The 21,132-nt window shown below is 49.0% G+C and overlaps 1 protein-coding gene across 1 annotated transcript in view; it reads left to right on the top strand.

Moving 5' to 3' along the window:
- The window catches only part of GLP1R (glucagon like peptide 1 receptor), a 44,977-nt gene that overhangs the window by 8,689 nt on the left and 15,156 nt on the right, over nt 1-21,132 (top strand). The window contains exons 3-5 of the mRNA XM_075554112.1: nt 1,135-1,242; nt 16,886-17,004; nt 17,286-17,392. Coding sequence (XP_075410227.1) covers nt 1,135-1,242; nt 16,886-17,004; nt 17,286-17,392 — 334 coding nt within the window. The remainder of the gene's footprint in view (nt 1-1,134; nt 1,243-16,885; nt 17,005-17,285; nt 17,393-21,132) is intronic.

Genomic DNA, 21,132 nt, shown 5'->3' with positions numbered 1-21,132 from the left:
CACCCCCCACCCAGAGCGCATGCTCATTGGACCATTTGTGACCCGTGGGGGGGGAGGGGGTTCGTTAGCTGATCTTTGGAAGTGGACCGCCAGCTCTTTCTTCCTCGTCTCCTCTTAGTCTTCAGATTGGGCTGAAACCTGCTGGGCATCATACCAGCACTAAGCCTCCCCCGGGGAGGTGGGTGGTGGCTGCTCACGAGGTCCATGGAAAGTGAGAACAATCCGCACCAACTAGAGGCCTAAGAAACGTATTTGTAGGACTAGCTGTGTGTGCGGCCCCCCCTCAGGAGGGATGTTTCCCTGGACCGAGCCTGGCATTTTCAGTCTCCTCGTCTGCACGTGGAAGCTGGGCGGTGAGGGGGAAGCCTGAAGAAGGGTGCGCGGTGCGTTTGCCTTGTGGTAATGGCCAGTAGCTGACTCGAAAGAAAAACAACCAGATCGCTCCTTAGAAATGGGTCTTCCGTCCGGCCCCTTGAGAAGGACAGCCTGCTTGGTAAAAACAGGATCGGCTAAAGGAAAATAAAAGGAGGGAGGCTTCAGCAAGACGGATCACAGTGGTGACTTCAGCGATCAGAGGCCCAAACAGATGGTGAAGAAGACACAGGACCGGCAGTGTTTTGTTTTGTCGTCCTAACAACGACAGAAACAGGACTAAATGTTTTTTGGGGGGGCAGTTTGTGGGGAGTTTGACAAGGCATAGGATCGGAGCCAGACAGGCCCAAGTTCAAATCCTGCCGCGGCAATGATAAAGCCCGGGATGTCCTGCCTGTGAGCTGCCGCCTCCCTGTCATCTGCGAAGGGTCGTGTTACACCGGGCCTTCGGGGATCGTTTATTGAGCATTATTGTGAGATGAGGGTCTGTATCCCTGCAGTATGCATCCTTACAAAGCAGTTATTTATCCGTACAAAGCCCTGTGGGCCAGGGTTCTCGCCCATCTCGCAGACAGGGCAGAGACACAGAGAAGTAACTTGCAAGGCCCTAGGACTGAGAAGTGCTGAGTCCCTCTGCTCCTCTCCTGCTGGGCTCAGCAGAGGTGAGCCAGTGCTGATGGCCTCGGTGGTGGACGGGTGGGGAGGGGCTGGCTGGACACAGCTGCCCAGGCAGGAACTCAAAGCCTGTCCCTCTCCACCCAGGCCTGTTCTGCAACCGGACCTTTGACGACTATGCCTGCTGGCCGGATGGGCTACCCGGCTCCTTCGTGAACGTCAGCTGCCCCTGGTACCTGCCCTGGGCCAGCAGCGGTGAGTCCCCTGACCACACTTCACCTTTCCCTTGTATCCAGGAGGCTGGGAGCTGGCAGGTGGCGGGCGGGGAGGGCTCCTTTCATTTGACACACAGCCCAGTGGGTGCTCTGCTTGCCTTCCTGGGGGGTGGGGGCGGGGCATGTGGAGTGGCGGCATGAAGTCAGCAAGGGTGTGCGTGCCAGGGGTGAGGGGCTGTGTGAAGACTTGCCTAAAAGAGCAATGCAGCTCCCCTAATCGGTAGTCAAGCCAATCAGGACAGATCTTTGGGGAGGGAGGCATAGGGATGTCAGAACTTTGAAGTGTGTGTCTGCGTGTGTTTATGATGCATGTATGCGGCTACCCACTACCTGGAAGGGGCGCCTCGCACTCCCGGCGGTTCGCTGATTTGCTGATCAAACCAGATGGGGGCAGGACATTCGTGAGGCCTTCCCCAACCTATTCCAGCTGATAAGGGAGAGAACCTGGATCGTGGGAGGGAAGCTGGAGTAGCAGATCTCTGACTATAGGGGAACTTAATGTGCTACCCCCCCACACACACACATACTGCTACTCAGCTATCCCAGGTCCCCATACTGAGCCCGGCCCCAGCCAGACACCAGGGGGGCTAGCAGGAGATGATAAGACCCTCTCTTACATGGCAGCCAGAGCTGATATATACCTTTGTGCCAGGTCCTGTCCTAAAGCGAAGTAGTCGCCATCAAGTCACCATGGGTGTCGGAGTAGAATGAGGTTGCCAGGCTTTTCTTCCGAGGCGCCGCTGGGTAGACTCGAACGTCCAAAGTTTCAATGACCAGATGAGTGTGCTAGCCACAGACCCCTCCCAGGGATGCCACCTTGACCGAAGACGCAGTGTTCAGGTGGTGCCCGCTGTGCAGAGGAGCAAGCTGAGGCCCTGCAAGGTCTGAGTCCCTTGCTCCAAGTGGCGTGGCGAGTAGCAGAACCAAAGCCCGGGGGCCGGCCTGTGTGCTCACCACGGTGCTCAGAAAGGGCCTGAGAGCTAGCAGAAGCCTGCCGCCCAGAGCCGGGGTGAGGATGAGGCTGGTCCAAGAGTTGTCAAAGGTCTTCCTGAAGGAGGCGGACTCTGTGGAACATCAAGGGACCTGGCAGAGCCTGACAGGTGCCTCCCCTTAGCATACGGGACTGGGAACCCCTGAATAGGCGCTGTGCTCCAGCCACCCCCACAGAAGCCGGCCTCAAGCCTGGCTGGGGGCAGGCTCCGTGAAACAGAGGGCGACCCAGCCCTTCACATGGGTCTTCCCGAACCAGGGCCTGTGGAAAGCCCTTTCCGCACAGACACACACTTCCTCCTGACAACCACCCTCTGAGGTAAACACTTGTTATCCCTCCATTGTGCAGATGGGGAAACAAAGGCCCAGAGATGCAAAGTGACCTTCCCGAGCTCCCCCAGCTGTCACTCCAGGCGTCTGGCTCACAGTCAGTGTGTTGAACTGCTTCCCCAGGCTCCCGCCTGCATGTCATGTGGGCTGACTGTCTGGCTGTGCGTGTGTCTGGACATGGAGACAGGCGAGTGTCTTGCTGGCTAGGCAGGACCATGAGCTGCCTGCTCTCCCTCTTCCTAAGTGGAAAAGCATTTGGGTCCTGCAGCCTGATGGCTCTGTGTGAGCTCAGGCACTTCCCAGACCTCTCTGAGCCTCGGTTTGTGCGTCTGGGAGATGGGTGCCAAGTAGGATGACGTTGAGGGAGTTGGGTGGATGGTAGGTCCTCATCAAATGGTAACTGTAGCCTTTTTCTCACCATGTTGTTCCTCAGGCCCCTCACCCCCAACTCTCTCCCTCCCTCTCTCTCTCTCTCTGGATCTTGAAGGTTGGGACTAACAGTTGTCCAGCCTTTGCTGGGCCTCTAGACCCCAGGGAGCCAGACCCAGGACAGGGTCCATCACTCAGCACTAAGCCTCCCCCAGCTCTGCCCGCTGCCTGCAGCTCCATCCATCACCTTTAATTTTATTTGAGCAGGAAATAGGTCCTGGTGGTGCCCGTTTATGAGCGAACATGGTTTTATTGCCTTCTCCATGAAGATAACGGCCTTGCACAGGCCCCCTGCCAGGCTCTGCAGCCCCCCTCCCTGCACCCAGCTCCCCAAACTAATTTACTCCTCAGTGACACTCAGCACCACCTGCCCAGCCTACCCCTCCCCTCAGCCTGAGTTAGGGACCCTCAGAGACACCTGCTGCACCTTTAGGCAGTAGTGGGCATGCTGTCTCTGGCCTGTTTGGGCTGCTCCCTCTGGCAGAGGCTGGCCCGTGACTCCCTGACTCCCACCTGGGGGAGGTGGGAACAGGTAAGGTGGTTCTGGAGCTTTCTTAGTCTAGACAGGGGAATTACCTGTGGAGAAACATCAGAGCGTAGGTTGCGGATGAGGAGGAAGAAAGGGACCCTATCAGATGAGACAGCAACAGAAAATCTACCGAGATTTTGAAAGGGGACTGGGAAGAATTACATATCCACGTGCTGCAGTAATGGGAAGCCTTACCATCCCCAGACCTGAGAAGCAAGGAGGCAGGGACAGGGTTAAGGGGAGCCCCACAACATCTGGAGCCAGACATAGAGGCCTGCGAGGCTGTGACCACAGAGAGGAGAAACCACGGCCAGAACCTCAGCAGTACAAATAAATACCCCAGGGTACAAATAAATACCCCCGCCTCTCTCCTCTCCCACCCTCCTGCCTCCCGCTGGTGCATCCCAGGGGCTTAACCCAGTAGAAGGCCCACCCACTGCCGTGTGGTCAATTCTGACTCATGGCGAGCCTGTAGGACAGAGTAGAACTGCCCTTGTGGGTTTCTGAGACTAACTCTTGACAGGAATAGAAAAATCTTATTATTGTTCCATGGAGTTTCTGGTGGGCTCAAACTGCTGACTTTGTGCTTAGCACCCCAATGCTTAACTCACTATGCTACCAGAGCTCCTCAATGGAAGGCAGGGAGCTCAAAGGATGCTATCCAAGAGGCTGGCCTTCTGGGGTCCAGAGCAAGGCAGAAGATAGAGACAAGTAGAGAAAGAATTAGAGTCAAAACAGTTTCTGGATGTGATAGGAGCTAGGGAAGGGGTGTGTGTGTGTGTGTGTGTGTGTGTGTGTGTGTGTGTGTGTGTGTGTGTGTGTGTGTGTGTTGAGAAGGGGGATCCCTCCTTCTCCTTCTACCATAGTTCTAAGTGAGTCAGCAGTTCAGACAGTCCTCCCCAAAAATGGCAGGTCACGAAATGAGAACTTCTGGTTCTGCTCTCACTGAGCTTTGGGACTCTGGACAGCTCCCATTGACCTTTCCAAGCCTCTGTGTTGTCATCCATAAAATGGGAGCCATAATAACTTCCCAGGAGGGGAGTTAGAGCTAGCTCTTCTGCCTGGGATGTGGCCTCAGGAAGCCTTCCAGGGAGAGGTGATGCTGGACCTGGCCTGAGAGGACAGGCAGATGGAGATAGAGAGCCAGGTCTCCATACTCAGGATTATCCAGTGCCCCAGAGACACTAGCCAAACCCGTGAGAGTCAGGTTTATGCCAAGAGAGGCAGAGCAGATGAGTCAAGGAAGGAAGGGAGATTTTCAAAGGAAATGCCTAGCGTAAACAAGATTTTCCCGGAGAAGGGCTGAGTGGCTGCAGAGAGCCTGTTGGCTGCCTAAGGGCCCTTCAGCAGCCGAGTTTACCCACAAACAGCTGATGTGCTCGTTACAAATCATCCCAGCCTCATTAGCTGCACCCCCTTCTGATCCCTACCTGCTTGTTGGTTTAGTTCTAATTATATGAGAGTCATAAAATACTTTCAAAACCACCAGTCATTCATAATTCTTGGAAACTCTGACAGGTGCCTCCCCTGCGTGATGTTCAGCTGGGAGCGTTTACCACAGGCCTGGGTTGCCAAGGGGAGAGGGGGACCCGGAGCAGTTCTGGTTGGGGTGATGCCAAGCTTCCATCTCCAGCTGCAGTGAAGATGTGCCCACTTGATAAGTCAGGGTGCGGGCAGCAGCAGGGACACCACTGTGGCCACATATTGAAGGCTTACTATGTACCAGGCACCTCACTTTACTGGTCACCCTTGTTGCCAGGGTGCAGGAGCTAATGGATTCATGAGCAGCTCTCCACAGCCCTGAGTGCCCACATCCACCTGAAAGGGCGGCTGTTAGCTTGATTACAGATGCCAAGGCCGTTTCCGGGAGAGGAAGTGTTTAATTGGGAGTTTTATTTCCAGCACCAGGGTCTGACTTAATAAAGTATCCCTGGGCCTCCTGGCATTTGGCCACCTCTCTGTGTTAACAAGACTTAAACCATTTCCCCAGTGGTGATTTATCAGCTCCTTCCGGGCCAGAACACCTTTGTCAGACTGTTGTCCTGTGATGGCTTGCATGTTGCTTTGATGCTGGCATCTCTGCCACCAGTATTTCAACTCTCAGCGGGGTCACACGTGGTGGGGGGGTGGGGGGGTTCAGCAGAGCTTCCAGACTAAGACAGATTGGGTAGAGGATCTGGTGATCTACTTCTCGGGGAAAAGGTGGGCGGGGGACAGTGAACACTTTATGGATAGCAGCAGAATGTTGGCCGCTACAGCGGATACAGTGCTGGAAGACGAGGCCCTCAAATCTGAAGGCACCCAAAATACGACTGGAGAAGAGCTACCTCCTCAAAGTCAAGTCCACTTGAACGATGTGGATGGAGTGGGACCTTCACTGGCTGATATGGCTCGATGCAAAGCGAGAAGAAAGGGCTGCAAACATCCATGAGCAATTGAAATGTGAACTGTTCAAAGGGAAGTGGGACGCTGTCACAATGGAGTGGAATGAGCGAGCTGAAATAAACTAGAATCGGCCATTTTAGAATAAGACAATCATATGATCACATTCATTGTCTAAAAGAACATTTTGGCAACATAGGTACAAATATGTACAGATGCTTGATACAATTGATGTATGGATTGTTATAAGAGCTGTAAGAGCCCCCAATAAAATGATTTATTTAAAAAGACCATTTTAAGATATTTCCTAAAATAAATGCTGATCGTGGCAAGATAATATCCTTATACGTAAAAAGTATAGCAAGGAGTCTTAGCAGCTACATGGGTTAGGCATTGGTCTGCTAAACCCAAAATTGGCAGTTCAAACTACCAGCTACTCCAAAGGAACTAGTTGAGGCCATCTGCTCCTATAAAGATTTATAGCCTCGGAAAACTCTATATAAGGTTGATGTGAGTCTATTGAGGAGTCAACTCAATGGCAGTGAGTTTATAGGGAAGACCAGTTTAATTGGACTATTATTCAAATTTATGCAACAATCACAAATGCCAAGGATGAAGAAGAAACAGGAGCTTGCCAATGTCTGCAGTTTGAAATTGATCAAATATGCTATCAAGATACCTTGATAGTTACCGGTGCTTGGATTGCAAAGGTTAGAAACAACAAAGAGGGTCAGTAGTTGGAAATATGACCTTGGTGGTGGAAACACTGCTAGAGGTCACATGGTAGAATTTTGCAAAACCAGCGACCTAGACATTGGGAATGCCATTTTCCCACAGCATAAATAGTAGCTACGTATGTGGAGCTCACCAGATGGGATACACAGGAACCAGTAGACTATATCTCTGGAAAGAGATGATGGAACCCGAACCAGGACTTTGAACGGGTTCAATCATGACTGACAAGTGAAACTAAGAGGGACTAGAATTTGCCAAGAGTGGGTGCTTAGAGTAATAACTAAATGGGGAAAATGACTGGTCAAAGTGCTGGTCAGAACAAGGCTGGAGTTGACTGTGGATCGTACCAATTGCTCAGCTAGGGAATCAAGTTGAGACTGAAGGAAACGAAAAAATCCATGGGAGTCAAAGCAAAGCCTTGAATATATCCCCAGCGGATGACTGAAGGCCAGACTACTTGTAGGGGAAAAAATCAAAGATTATATATATATATATATAATTTTTAAAAATACCAAAGTAGATGTCAGAAGATACTAAAACCTGCTCTTGAACAGAGAGTAACTAAAGTGCAAGGAAGAAATAAATGGTGGAGTAAACGTGTTCAACAGAAGAATTCAAAGATGGCTAGAGAAGACCAAATAAAGTACTGTAATGAAATGTGCAAAGTCCCAGAGTCAGAAACCAAACGGGAAGAACACATGTAGCTTTTCTCAAGCCAAAGGAACTGAAGAAAATATTCAAGCCTGGAGTTGCAATATTGCCGGATTCCATGGACAAAATATGAACAGAGCAGAAGCATTAAAAACAACAACAAAAACAGAAGCACTACACAGAGTCACCATACCAAAAAGAAATACCGTATATACTCGAGTATAAGCTGACCCAAATATTAGCCAAGGCACCTACTTTAAAAAAAATCATTTTATTGGGGCTCATACAACTCTTATCACAATCCATACATACATCAATTGTGTAAAGCCACTTATACATTTGTTGCCCTCATCATTCTCAAAATTCGCCTTCCACTTGGGTTTCTAGAATCAGGTCATGTTCCTTTCTCCCCTCCCCCTCCCTCCCCACTCCCCCTCCCTCATGAGCCCTTAATAATTTATAAATTATTATTTTATCTTATCTTACACTGCCTGGCGTCTCCCTTCACCCACTTTTCTGTTGCCCATCCCCCAGTGAGGAGGTTATATGTCGATCCCCGAGATCAGTTCCCCCTTTCTACACCCCTTTCCCTCCCGGTGTCGCCACTCTCACCGCTGGTCCTGAGGGGTTCATCTGTCCTAGATTCCCTGTGTTTCCAGATCCCATCTGTACCGCTGTGCATCCTCTGGTCTAACCAGGTTTGCAAGGTAGAATTAGCATCATGATAATTGGGGGAGAGGAAGCATTTAAGAACTAGAGGAAGGTTGTGAGCTTCATTATTGCTACACTGAACCCTGAGTGACTCATCTCCTCCCCACTACCCCTCTGCAATGGATGTCCAGTAGTCTACAGATGGGCATTGGGCCCCATCATGTACTCCCCTCATTCACAATGATATGATTTCCCCCCCAACCTTTGTTGCTTGAAACCTGGTTCCCTTGGCCCTTCATGATCACACATGTTGGTGTGCTGCTTCCATGTGGGCTTTGTTGCTCTGGGCTAGATGGCCACTTGTTTACTTTCAAGCCTTTAAGTCCCCAGATGCTATATCTCAATAACCGGGCACCATCAAGGGCACCGACTTTTACCACAAAAACGGAATTAAAAATGTGCTGAGAAACTTGGCTTATACGTGAGTGTATATGGTAGCTGATGTTCAACCATTTCAGGAGCTAACATATGACCAAGAACTGATGGTATTGAAGAAAGAAGTCCAATCTACAGTGAAGGAATTCACCAAAAAACAAAACAAACAACAATTGTTCGAATACCAGTTGAGATATTTCAACAAATGAATGCAATCCTAGACGAGCTCACTCATCTATGCCAAAAAGTTTGGAAAACCGTTACCTGGCTAACAGCCTGGAAGAAATCCATATCTATGTCCATTCCAAAGAAGAACAATTGAACATATTACAGAAATGATTAAATCATATCTTTACTATCACACGCAAGTAAATTTTGGCTGAAGAGAATTGACAAACAATTCCAGCAGTTGTGGCAGTTACATAATCTGGTGTCAACTTGAAAAGCTTAAGAGTGAAGGGGTGGCTTTTGACCTGTCAATCAGGTTCCAGCTTAATGACCTCATTTGGGGGTGCTAAGGAGATAAATAGCTTACTGGAAGCAGGACACACACTCTCTGCTTGACATTCCTGATGAGAAGACACATGGAGCTACGCTAGAGCCCTGGGGCTGAAGGAGCCACATGGAGACCCATGCCAGTGCTGAGATGCTTGCACTGCCACTGGATCCACAAGACTTTCCAACCATTAACCTGTGATCCTCCTGCATTTGGCACCATTGCATGTATTTCGTGAGTCTGAAGAGGAATTTATAGATTGGTATCAGACATATGGACTAATATAAGACTTATGGACTTGCTCTGGACTGGGCTGGATGTTTTCTCAATATTCAATTGCTCTTGTATATAAAGCTTTTTCTTGTACACATATGGGTTTCTATGAATTTGTTTCTCTAGTCTACCCAAACTAACACATTATGGTACCAGGAGTGGGGTACTAGAGAAACAAATCGTAAAGATGGAGAGTGGATGGTTGTGTGATCTCTGCCTCGTGGTAGTTTTTATTTTGTGGCTAGCCAGAGGTCAGATATGGCCATGCAGTTTACTGGGTTGTTTCTGGAAAGAATATGGGAAAGAATAATTAAAGTTTTGCTTATTTTCTTTGGTTATTCCTGTCGGAAATGGTGAAATGATTGTGATAAATGTGAATCTTGAGCTCAGGTGGAAAAATCGCCTCTTGAACTTCTCAGAGACCATGCTGCTTAGTGAAAATGGCTGGTAGAAGGTCAAAATGGCTTATAGATGGCCTGGTTATGGCTTGATGTAGTCAAGAGACCTAATCCCATATTTTGTATCAATTGAATAGTTTAGATAAGGATTAAGCTAAGTTAGATAAGAATTGAACTTGACTGTTTTTAAAGAATTGAATTTAGTATCTGATTCTACTTTGTTTATACTGATTTTCTCTCTGCTTATTGTCATTGATATAATGATCGATAGAAATGATTATTGGGAAGTATGAAAATAGAGAGCTTGTAAGCCTGCTTATGTTCAGCCATTAAAATCGGATCTTAAATGGGTTTAGGACAGGCCTGCAAAGAAGGCTTTGAAAAGATAAGCCTCACCCAGTGTCTTGAGTGCTCACGACATTCAAAGGTGAAGAGATTTGCCTAGGGGGCTGTTGACAGATTGAAGGAAATAAAGGAATTCTTTGAATTTTTAAAATTTTGAACTAGTGGTTTCTGTCAGAAACTAGAAAAAAAATCCAGAACCATGGAAAAAACAACCCTCGCTAGGACTGAACATTAAAGAGAGTCTGTGGGCAGCCTGAAATGCTTGATAGGTGACCACCTGGATCCACTTGTTGGGTGGAAGTGGGAGAAAAGCAGCAATAGAAAGATGGGTTGAGTCTGTCCACTGGCACCTGTGGACCTGGTTTACAGGAACTAGAGGAGAAGACGAGAGCAGGCTGATTGGTCTGAAGTTCATGACCTAGCATAAGGGGACTAGAGTTGCTGAGAATTTGTGATGGGGCCCATGGTCTAAAGGCAAGGCAGCCAATGCGCACCCTGGTGAGGCTTAGTGAGGCAGTCTACATGGAATTGACCAGAACCTGACTAGATGTAGAGAAGATCTTTGAGCCTATGAGCTGGTATATATTGCTGCTAACTTTATGAATGGCCTGTCCTGATTTGACTTTGTTTATGGATGCGGACTTCACAAGGTTCAAACTGGAATAAAGATTCTTCACATCAAAGAATATGAGTGTCTCCTTAGAGCAGTGGGTTGATGTAAGTGGTCGGTGTAGAAATCTTATACCCAAAATGGGGAGGGTAAAGGCATGAAGTGGTTGGCTTACACACTTTCATAGGTGCTAGAATATAGACATAGGATTAAGGTGTAGGTGTTCACATAAGTATAAAATCTTTTTGTTTTGCTCACTTATAGAATTTTATATTTAAATGAGGGTGGCTGGTACAGTTTTGAATTGTATGCATTTTAGTTTTATCCTGCTAGGTACAGATATGATTTTATTCTTGTTTGTTTGAAAATTCTCTATGGCTAAAGAGTTGTGTGAAAGTGTCAAGTTGACAAGGGGTGGCCTGTGGTGGTTATATAGAACCTCCAAATGAGGTCATCAAGCTGCACCCTGATTGATAGGCTATGCTCCACCCTTCACTCTTAATAGTCTCGGATTATATAACTATGTTGTTTTAAAATAGTGTTAGTTATAACATCACTAGTAACTGACTGAAAGCTTTTAAAACATGTTTCTCCTTGTCCTTTAGTTACTACTTCATTCTCAAAAAAAAAGTATTGATATATGTTCACAAACAACATAGAAACATTGTAGCGTAAACACCAGAAAAGTAGGCAAAATCCATGACTATAAAAACAACAATGTTGGGGGATATGAGAGAGGGGGAGACTGCGGCAAGGAAGTGGGTGTTAACAAACCCAGGGACAAGAGAACAACAAGTGATCCAAAATCGATGGTGAAAAGGGTGTAGGAGGCCTGGTAGGGCTTGATCAAGGGCAGTGTAACCGAGAGGAATTACTGAAACCCAAATGAAGGCTGAGCATGATAGTGGCACAAGAGGAAAGTAAAAGGAAATAGAGGAAAGAACTAGGAGGCAAAGGGTATTTGTAGAGGTCTAAATATAGGCATGTACGTATGTAAATATATTTTTATATTATGATGGGGAAATAGATCTATGTGCCTATATTTATAGGTTTAGTATTAAAGTAGTAGATGGACATTGGGCCTCTACTCAAGGACTCCCTCAATGCAAGAACATTTTGTTCTATTAAACTGGCATTCCATGATGCTTACCTTCCCAACACCATCACTGAAGACAAATGGGTGCATAAACAAATGTGGTGAAGAAAGCTGATGGTGCCTATGTATCAAAAGATAGAGCATCTGGGGCCTTAAAGGCTTGAAGATAAACAAGTGGCCATCTACAGATGAGAAGCAAAAAGTCCACAAGAAGCACACCAGCCTGTGTGATCATGAGGTGTCGATGGGATCAAGTATCAGGCATCAAAGAACAAAAAAACCATATCATTGTGAATGAGGGGGAGTTTGGAGACCCAAAGTCCATCTGTAGGCAACTGGACATCCCCCTACAGAAGGGTCGTGGGGAGGAGACGAGCCAGGCAGGGTGCAGTGTAGCAACAATGAAACATACAACTTTCCTCTAGTTCTTAAATACTTCCTCCCCCAACTATCATGATCCCAATTTTACCATACAAATCTGGTTAGACCAGAGCATGTACATGGGTACAGATAAGAGCTGGAAACACAGGGAATTCAAGACAGATGATCCCCTCAGGACCAATAATGCTATCAGGAGGGTCGGGGGAAGGTGGGGTTGGAGAAGGGGAAAACTGATCACAAGGATCTACATATAACCCCGTCTCTGGGGGACGGACAACAGAAAAGTGGGTGAAGGAGACATTGGACAGTATAAGATATGACAAAATAATAATTTATAAATTATCTAGGGTTTGTGAGGGAGTGAGTATGGGGATGGAGGGGGGGGGGGAATGAGGAGCTGATACCAAGGGCTCAAGTAGAAAGCAAATGTTTTGAGAATGATGAGGGCAACAAATGTACAAATATGCTTGACACAATGGATGGATGTATGGATTGTGATTAAGAGTTGTATGAGCCCCCAATAAAATGATTTTTTTTATAAAAAGAAAACCCCAACTGCACATGCTTTTAGGATGTGCTGAAGAAACCTCACAATTCAACCTGTCACTGTCCCTGGGTCATAAGGACAGCTCTGACCAGAGCGCATTTGAAGATGCAAAAAGCAAGTCAGCATAGAATTTCCACCTTGTGTATAGATCGACACATCTAAGCTGGGCTTGCAAAAAGAATGTGTTTGTTCTTATAATTAACTACAGGGATACTGTAACATGATAAATTTCTGCTGATATTCTGCACACAAAAGTTACAGACAAGTCATTTTGATGTCACCTCCTTGGACAGTGTGTCACCTGGCATGATCCGTACCCCCTGCATTTCCCTCATCATCCCACCGAGGTGAACCTTGCCTACCTGGTGAGGTGGTTAATGTTCATGGGTGTCAGAAGGACAGCAGGTACGCAAACACCAATTCTGAGATGGTACAGCCTATAGAGAGAGCACGTATGGGGCATGCAGGGAGAGAACCAGCAGTCACAGAGTGTCTGCTGTGCCTCAGGGAGCCCTGGTGGTGTACTGGGCTAGGTGCCGGGATGCTAATTACAAAGTCCGAGGTTCAAGCTCACCAGTGTCTCCCTGGGAGAAAGAGGAGAGTGTTTGTCCCCCTCTAACGATTTCCAGCCTCAGCAACCCATGGGGAAGTCCTGCTCTCTCCGCGGAGTTGCTATGAGTCAAAATCACCTCGATGACAGGGAATGTGCTGTATGTCAAAAGGAGCCCAGGTGGCACCGTTGGGGGAGTATTGCACTGAGGACTGCAAGGTGGGTGGTTCAAAACCGCACAGCCTTAGAAGCCCTAGAGAGGGTAGCTATGTCTTGGAATCCGTGCCAGGGCAGTGGGTTGGATTGTTTTCATTTACTGTCTGTCAGGGGACCCCAAGGGGCATCCACAGATAGGCGTTCAAGTACTCACTGAAAGGTTGGTGGGTCAAGCCCATCCAGATGTCCCTCAGAAGAAAGGTCTGGCAACCTTCTCAAAGACCCGAGGGAGGACACGGTTCTGCTCTGATCCATGCGGGGCTGCCTTGAGTCAGGATTGACTCCCCGGCCACTGGGTTTTGTTTTGTTTCTTTCTCCACTGTTTGTCAGAGCTGGTGCCGACTGAAAAGTGGGTGTTTTGACTAGCCCTGAGTCTGGGGTCAATCAAAAGTTACCTGGTATGCATTTGCCATGCCCGAAGGCTGTCCGTTTGTCATACTGTGGCGGCTTGCAGGTTGATGTGAGGCTAGAAACTATGCCACTGGTATTTCAAATACCAGCGGGGTTACCCAGGGTGGACAGGTTTCAGTCTGGCTTCTGGACTAAGAACAGACTAGGACGCAGGGAGCGGCAGTCCACGTCTGTGGGATTAGCCACGGAAGACCTTATGACCAGCAGCAGAGCACTGTCTAATAGCGGTCACAGTGGCGAGTGAGGCCCAGGACCGGCAATGTTTCGTCTCTGTGAGTCGGAGAGGAAGCTACAGCCCCTAGGAACAAGGGTTGTCCTCCCATCTACATGTTCCCCCAGAGAAGTCTCTGACCTCGCTCCCTTTCCATGGAGTCAGCCCAGCTCCCGGATCAACGCTCTGGGGGCATCTACAGCCCCAAACAGGTTTTGCCTTGTATCAGAAGAACTGACACACCGGCAAAGATGAACTTCCGGCGTCCACACAGCACAGAAGCCAGGCATTCGAGGCCCAAGAGGACCTTCACGATGCTAAATAAAATCTACCCTGCCTTTGACTGCTTTTGTGAATGCCTGATTTGGCCCACAAATGTATCAGATGGGCATCGGGACAGCCCCGCCCACCATGCTCCCCACTGCCAGCGTCTTAGACTTCCAAGCTTTGTTTTGTTCCATGGTCAAGTCTTGTTTAAAATTTAGTCTGCCGGTGGGGAGGGGAGGGGTGTCATACTGCAAGTCAGTTATCCTCACTGGATGGCCAGATGGCCTTTGTCCCCTGGAGAGGGACCAGGCTCAGGGTTTGTGCCTTCGTGTCCTAAGGCCACTGTCACAAAATGCAACATAGTGGATTCCTCTAAAGAACAGAAGGTGATTGTCTCATGGGGCCGGAGTCTCAATTCAGGGCTTCGCAACAGCTGTGCTCTCTCAGTTCACCGGGGAAGATCCATGTTTGTCTCCTCCAACTTCTGGTCACCCTGGGTGTTAGCAGCCCTTGGCTTGTGGATATCTCTTCCCGAGCATCTTTCCTTGGTGTGTCTGCTATCTGTCCCCCTCTTTCATCAGAGCCCACCATCCTGTACTAGAGCCCACCCTACCCTAGCCCCCACGTGACCTCATATCATGAATCGAGAGCATCTTCAAACATGTCCAAACAAGACTGTATTAAAAGCACAATGGTTTGGACGTCCATGTCTCTATTTGTTTGTTTGTTTGTTTAACGGGGGTGCACCATTCAATCCATTACGACTTGTCTATGGAAAGGCAAAGGGAAGGAAGAGAAGAAAATGTGGGAGCCTGAACTGGGCAGCAAGGACCCATGTTGAGGAAGGGCAAGGGAAGGGTAGAGAAGGTCCGAATCTCTGGGCTCTGGTCTCCTTCTTAGCCATGTATGTTGGGAGGGGAAAGGTGGGAGGGGTTGTAAAAAGGATGTGACCTGGAGGTGGCATCTGGCCTCCTCTACCAGATCGAGAGGGACGGGAAATCAAACTCCACCTCTGCATTGCCCAAGGATGATATCTGTGAGGCTGAAGTCAGGAGCCCTGGTGGCATCGTTGGTTATGCATTGGACTTTCTACTTCTATAAGATTTGCAGTCTAAAAACCCACAGGCCAGTTCTAGGCTCAGTGACAGTGAGATTTTTTGAGTGAGAAGTCAGACATGCCCCACCCTCCAGCCATCCTACCAACTCTGACACCAGCTCTCCCTCCCACAGCGCTCTCTACTTCAGCTGGCTTTGATTGTGCGTAGCATTGGCTAGCCAGGACTGGTAGGAAATACATATACTTATGGTGTTCATTAAGGATGTCCACAAGTTATGAAAGCTCCATTATTCCCAGCCATGCCCACAGGCAGGCTTCTCTCTGGTGTTGAGCCCCTCGGCCACATAGCTGATGTTACAAAGCTCTCTAGGGGTGCCAATAAATGCTCACAGGGCACACCACTCCGCAATAAGCCTCCTTCTGAAGATGCTCAGCTCTAGCCGTCGCTCTGTGGGTCAGCAAACCTAACTCTTCCAGATAAGTGCCTGGAGGCAGCCTTCTCCACCAACCAGCCTCATACTTGCTCATTGGGCTAGGACGTCTCCGGCGCTGGGGTCTGTAAACTAAAGGCCCTGTACCAGACGGCTGCTGTGCTCCTGGGCCCAGGGGTTGGCATTCACGCCCTCGTTCAGATGTCTTGGTGTCTTCCCACTCCTGAGACATCTAAGTGCGGCTTCTCCTTGCTCCCTCACATTTGGCCTGAGCATCTTCTTCCCACAGCCGGGAAAGTTGCTTTTCAGAATCTTCTACCGAATTTCTTTCCTGGTTCCATACAGTATTTCTCCTTGATCTCCCCAAACTCTCCCCACTTCGTCACGTTCTGCGGGCTCTGGTGACCGCCCAAGTTCTCCTTCAGGGTGGCAACCAGTGCTTCCTCTCTGATTCAGCTAAGTACCATCTTCCCCCTCTTGGCTTCACATCAAACCTGGGGCCATTTGTGACCTACCTCCCTGGGTGAGTGAGAATGGGGCACAGTGAGGGGGTGCTCTGTCCAGATACTCAGCTGTGATGTGTGTGGAGACAGGCAGACACCGCCCCACCCACCTGGCTCTGCAGGGCCCGGGTGTGCTGTCTCTGTTCATTTGCATTCATGTGTCTCCTTGGTGAGGATGTCTTCATTCTCTCTGTGAGGGTCCTAAATACCTGAAGCCTGTGACCATGCTTCTCCCCTCAGACGTTGCCTGAGCAATGTGGCAGGGAGGTGGGTGCTCAAATCAGAACTGGGAGTGTGTGACTGTGGGGTTGGCGGGGCCAGGACTGGTCGGCGACAGAGACCTTGTCAGGGGTGTGACTTGAGGCTACAGACAGGGGAGTGGAAATGGGCTCAAGGCAGCATCCTAGGGTGGCTGAGCGGAGGATAGGATAAGGATTGGAGCTAGGAACCCCCAGCTTAGTGTATCCATTCCTGTGTCTGGGATGGGATATGGCAGGGATGGAAATGTGTGTGTGTGTGTGTGTGTGTGTGTGTGTGTGTGTGTGTGTGTGTGTGTGTTTGGGGCTGGGAGAGTATTACTAAGGGAGAGGGATTTGTTCCATTCGGGAGAGCAGGTGGGGCCCCCTGGGGAGGGAGGCCAGGCATCTAGAGGAGTCACCCAGCCCAGGGGAGGCTAAGCTGGCTCCCTGATCTCCCCAGTGCTGCAGGGCCACGTGTACCGGTACTGCACCCCCGAGGGCCTGTGGCTGCCCAAAGAGAACTCCACCCAGCCCTGGAGGGACCTGTCGGAGTGCGAGGAGTCTAAGCCAGGGGAGAGAGTGAGTTGAGGGGACCTGGGCCAGGGAGGGGGTGGCAGAAGTCCCAGCTTCTGCCAGGCCAGGACCCTTGGCTTCCTCTGGCCATGGCACCCATCCTCCCTTTGGGGGCTCCGCATCCCAAGCTTTCAGGATAAAGGTGGAGGATGTTCATCCCTCTGGCCTTGCAATCCTGGAGCTCATTGCTAACGGCTTATTCTCTTTCTTGCTGGCCCATGGGAAAGGCGGGTGGGGCTAGGGGGTCTTTGCTGTCCCTCAGACACGCGTGTCCCCTGTGTGCACAGAGTCCCCCGGAGAAGCAGCTCCTGTCGCTGTACATCATCTACACGGTGGGCTATGCACTCTCCTTCTCCGCTCTGGTCATAGCTTCGGCCATCCTGCTAGGCTTCAGGTAAGGGGCCCCAGACCTCGGGAGGGGGCTGCTGCTTTGTGGTCTGTCTCCCAAATGAAGAAGTGACTCTGCACCAAACCAGGGCAGCGGATACTGGCAGATTCACCCCAGGGCAGCCCTCCTTCTTGGCTTGTTATTCGTAGAAGATCAAGTTTCAAATACACTGTGCAGGTGGTAGAGTCTATGTTAATGGTTGCATAGAGTACTGCAAACACCCTGCCTCCAAATCCTAACAAGGACGGTAGGATTACTGCAAACCCTGGGGAATCCTCTTCAATGTGGATGCAGAGCTTCCGATGGTTTTAGGAAAGGCCTCAGGACTTAGAGATTACGTTCTCTTTGGAGCTTGCCAGCCCTAGTGAATAAACCCCTTTTGGGGTTTAAGCAGGAGCCCTGGTGGTGTACCGGGCTACATACTGAGCTGCTAAGCACAAGGTCAGCTGTTCGAAACCACCAACTGCTCCTTAGGAGAAAGATGAGGCCGTCTACTCCTGTAAAGCTTCAAAGTCTCGGGAACCCGCAGGGGGAAGTTCTCCCCTGTCCTGTAGGATCTCTGAATGCTCAGTGGCAGTGAGTGAGTAGGTTTAACCTTAATGGGCCACTTCCTTCAGACCAGGAGCTGTGATCTAAGCACTGAGTTTTTGCCACGCCCTCTGCATCTAGTGGGTTCAGAGAAGCTGGGGTAGGGATCCTAAGTCAGGGACCCGGGGACACTACCAGTGGGAACAGAAGAGGCAGCAGTCCCCTTGCCATCCCAAGGTACCTGGCACAGTGCTGGGGGCAGAGGTTCCCGCACCTACAAGCTATTTCAGATTAGTGATAATGAGCGTCCGAGCACCCACAATATTGACGAGAGTTGAGCACGGGGAGCTCTCCCTCCCTCCTGCTGAGAGGGTAGACTGATAGCACCCTCAGGATCTCATAAACACAAGAATGCTCGGGGCACCCCATCCCTGGGGCTTCCAAAAGTCAGTAGCAAATGGACTTTTAAAAATGATCCTGGACTCCCTGAAGCCCCTCCTGGTATGCGTCAAAGTAGAATGCTGATCGATGGAGTTCCAGTGGATTCCGACTCCTGGTCACCCTGTAGGACAGAGTAGACAGGCACTGTGGGATCCTAAGACTATGACTCTGAAGAGCATTAGAGAGCCTCATCTTTCTCCTGAAGAGTGGCTAGTGGTTTCGAACTGCTGACCTTGCATCACCAGGGCTTCTAAGGCATTGCTGGGTGGACAAAAACCACCAAGATTTCAGTTAGGAGCTGGATTATTCACCCTTGGTGCCATCGGGCTGGCTCTCGGCACACAGTCTGTGCTTCGTCAATGCACTGAACTCAGGAAACCGTTGCTTTTAGGATGAGGTGTTTCAGGATTCAGACATAGAGTGACCGATATCAACACCCGCCTATGCACCAGCCAGCCTGGGAGGGGCAGCCATAGAATTAGAATCCTCCCGCCACCCTCTCTAGTCAAGTCCTCCCCGGGTCTCAACCCCACACCCGCTAGCAGTGACTCATTCATTATTCTTTCAGTAAATACCTGTGAACGTATAAAAAGGATATGATTTGACCTTTGCACGCTTTGGATGTTATGGTGCAGATGATACTGCCTTGTGTCCTTGTGGATGCTGGTCACCCCAGTTCACTGTTCTATCTGGTTTTCCATACTTCCATCGTGAGACAGACTAAAACCTATGCTATACTAGAAATGTATCGCTTATGCTTTTGAGGGCCATGTGAGGTGTTTCTCTTTGTTTTCTTTTTCCTGAGTTACAAATCTTGCCACAATGAATGTTCTGACTGAGACCCCTCGTGGGCCCAAGCGTGTCTCTGACGCAGGTGCCTGAGCGCCGGGTGCACGTGCATGTTTCTCAGGTGCTGGTCTGATGATGGTCTCCACAGGGGCCGTACCCACCTGCCCTCTCAGCAGAAAGTAAATGAGAATTCCCTTGGCATAGCCTCCCCATTGCTATTTTGAGTTTTCAGAAAAATTGTTGATCATTGGTGGCATGTGCAGTTCCTTACCATGGCTTTAACCTGCGTATCTGACTTCTTCATGCTGTGCTCTGTAAACTGCTGGTTCAGACCCTTTGCCTGCTGTTTTATTGGGTCACTTGTCTTTTTGATGAACCCCCCCCCCACACACACACACACTATTTGGTCTTAAGTATTTGTTATATATTTTGAATATAAGCCAAAAATATAGTCTGTTAGTATGTGACTTATTTTTCCCTAACTTCCGGATGCCTTTTATGGTCTTCCTTAAGAAGGCCTTCCAGATCCTGGGATCATAAAGACAGTCCCTGAACAGTGTCAGAGCTTTGCCTTTGGCTTATAGTTCTTTGATCCGCTTGGAATGTATTTTTGTGCATGATGTGAAATAGGAGCTTTAATTGCATAGTTCCCATGATGTTGGCATTGTTAGATGCCGTTGGGCTGATTTTCACATCACAACGACCCATCGGGTTTGTCATCCCCTGGATTTCTCTATGCAGAGTGGAGCTGCTCCGTAGGTCTTCTTGGCCGTCATTTCTATGGAAGCTGAGCACCGAGTCTTTCTCTCAGGGAGCGGACAGGTTGGTTTGAACCACCAACCTTTTGGTCATCAGCCAAGTGTTGATGCCTAACACGACCAGAGCTCTCCCCCTATCTATACATACCATGCATTGCCTCGCTATCATTGGTATACCTCATCCTTTCTCTCTAATTCCCAGCGCCTACACGCTCATGTATTGACGTGTTATTTCTGTCATCTAGATTTTCTATCGGTTTATTTATCTGTCCCTATGACAATGTTAAAGAAGTCTTGGTGACATAGTGGATTATGCATTGGGCTGCTATCCCATGAGTCAGCAGTTCAAACCCACCAGTTGCTCCTTTGAAGAAAGTAGAGGCTTTCTGCTCCTGTCAAGGTATATAGCTTTAGAAACCCACAGGGGCAGTGCCAGCTTGACCTAGATCGGTTGGTTATAATTTAGAATCAACTTGATGGCAATGAGTGAGTTGATGGCAATAAGAGAGGATCCTGGTGGTGTGGCGCAGTGAGCACTGAGCTGCATTGCGAGCCTTGGAACGATGAACATTCTTACCTGAGACCCATCAGTGGCAAAAGGTCGGCAATCAAACCCACCAGCTGATCTGCAGGAGGAAGATGAGGCAGGCAACAGCATGGGAATGCCCGTGAGTGGTTCTACTCTGCCCTCTAAGGGCACCTGAATTGCTCCAGATATAGTAACAGCTTGGCTTTCTCAAAGCAAGGGCACCTACCTGTGGTCTTCCTAAGTGCCTTCGCTCTCGTTAGCCGTTGGCTCTTCTTTATAAATTTTGTATTCTGCTTGAAATATTCCATGAAAAATACCTTCTCTTGGAATTTTGATTATGACCTTTCTGATTTGACTCAGTTTGATTTTGCATGTATCCCGTGGTGTGAGGTAAGAGAGTGCGTCTTCCTATCTATGAATGTGGCATATTTTCCATTGATCTAAGTCTCGGCTAGGGCTTCGTAGTCTGACTCAGGCGATTCTCCATGGAGGACCTACCCATCTTCTATTAGATTTGTTTCTAGGCAACTAATCTTAAAATAGTATGAACGAATTCTCTTTAAACACAAAGTTTAATTATTTATTGTTGGTGTATATACACAGCTCTACAGTAATCTTACTGAACTCTCTTACTAGTTTTAGTAATTTTCAGATGCTCTAGGACAGTGGTTCTCAACCTGTGGGTCGCAACCCCTTTGGAA

This window comes from Tenrec ecaudatus, chromosome 7 (assembly GCF_050624435.1).
Source record: "Tenrec ecaudatus isolate mTenEca1 chromosome 7, mTenEca1.hap1, whole genome shotgun sequence".
In the NCBI taxonomy this organism is placed as follows: Eukaryota; Metazoa; Chordata; class Mammalia; order Afrosoricida; family Tenrecidae; genus Tenrec; species Tenrec ecaudatus.
Note: the sequence above shows the minus strand (reverse complement) of the source record. Positions and strands in the feature narration are given on the sequence as shown.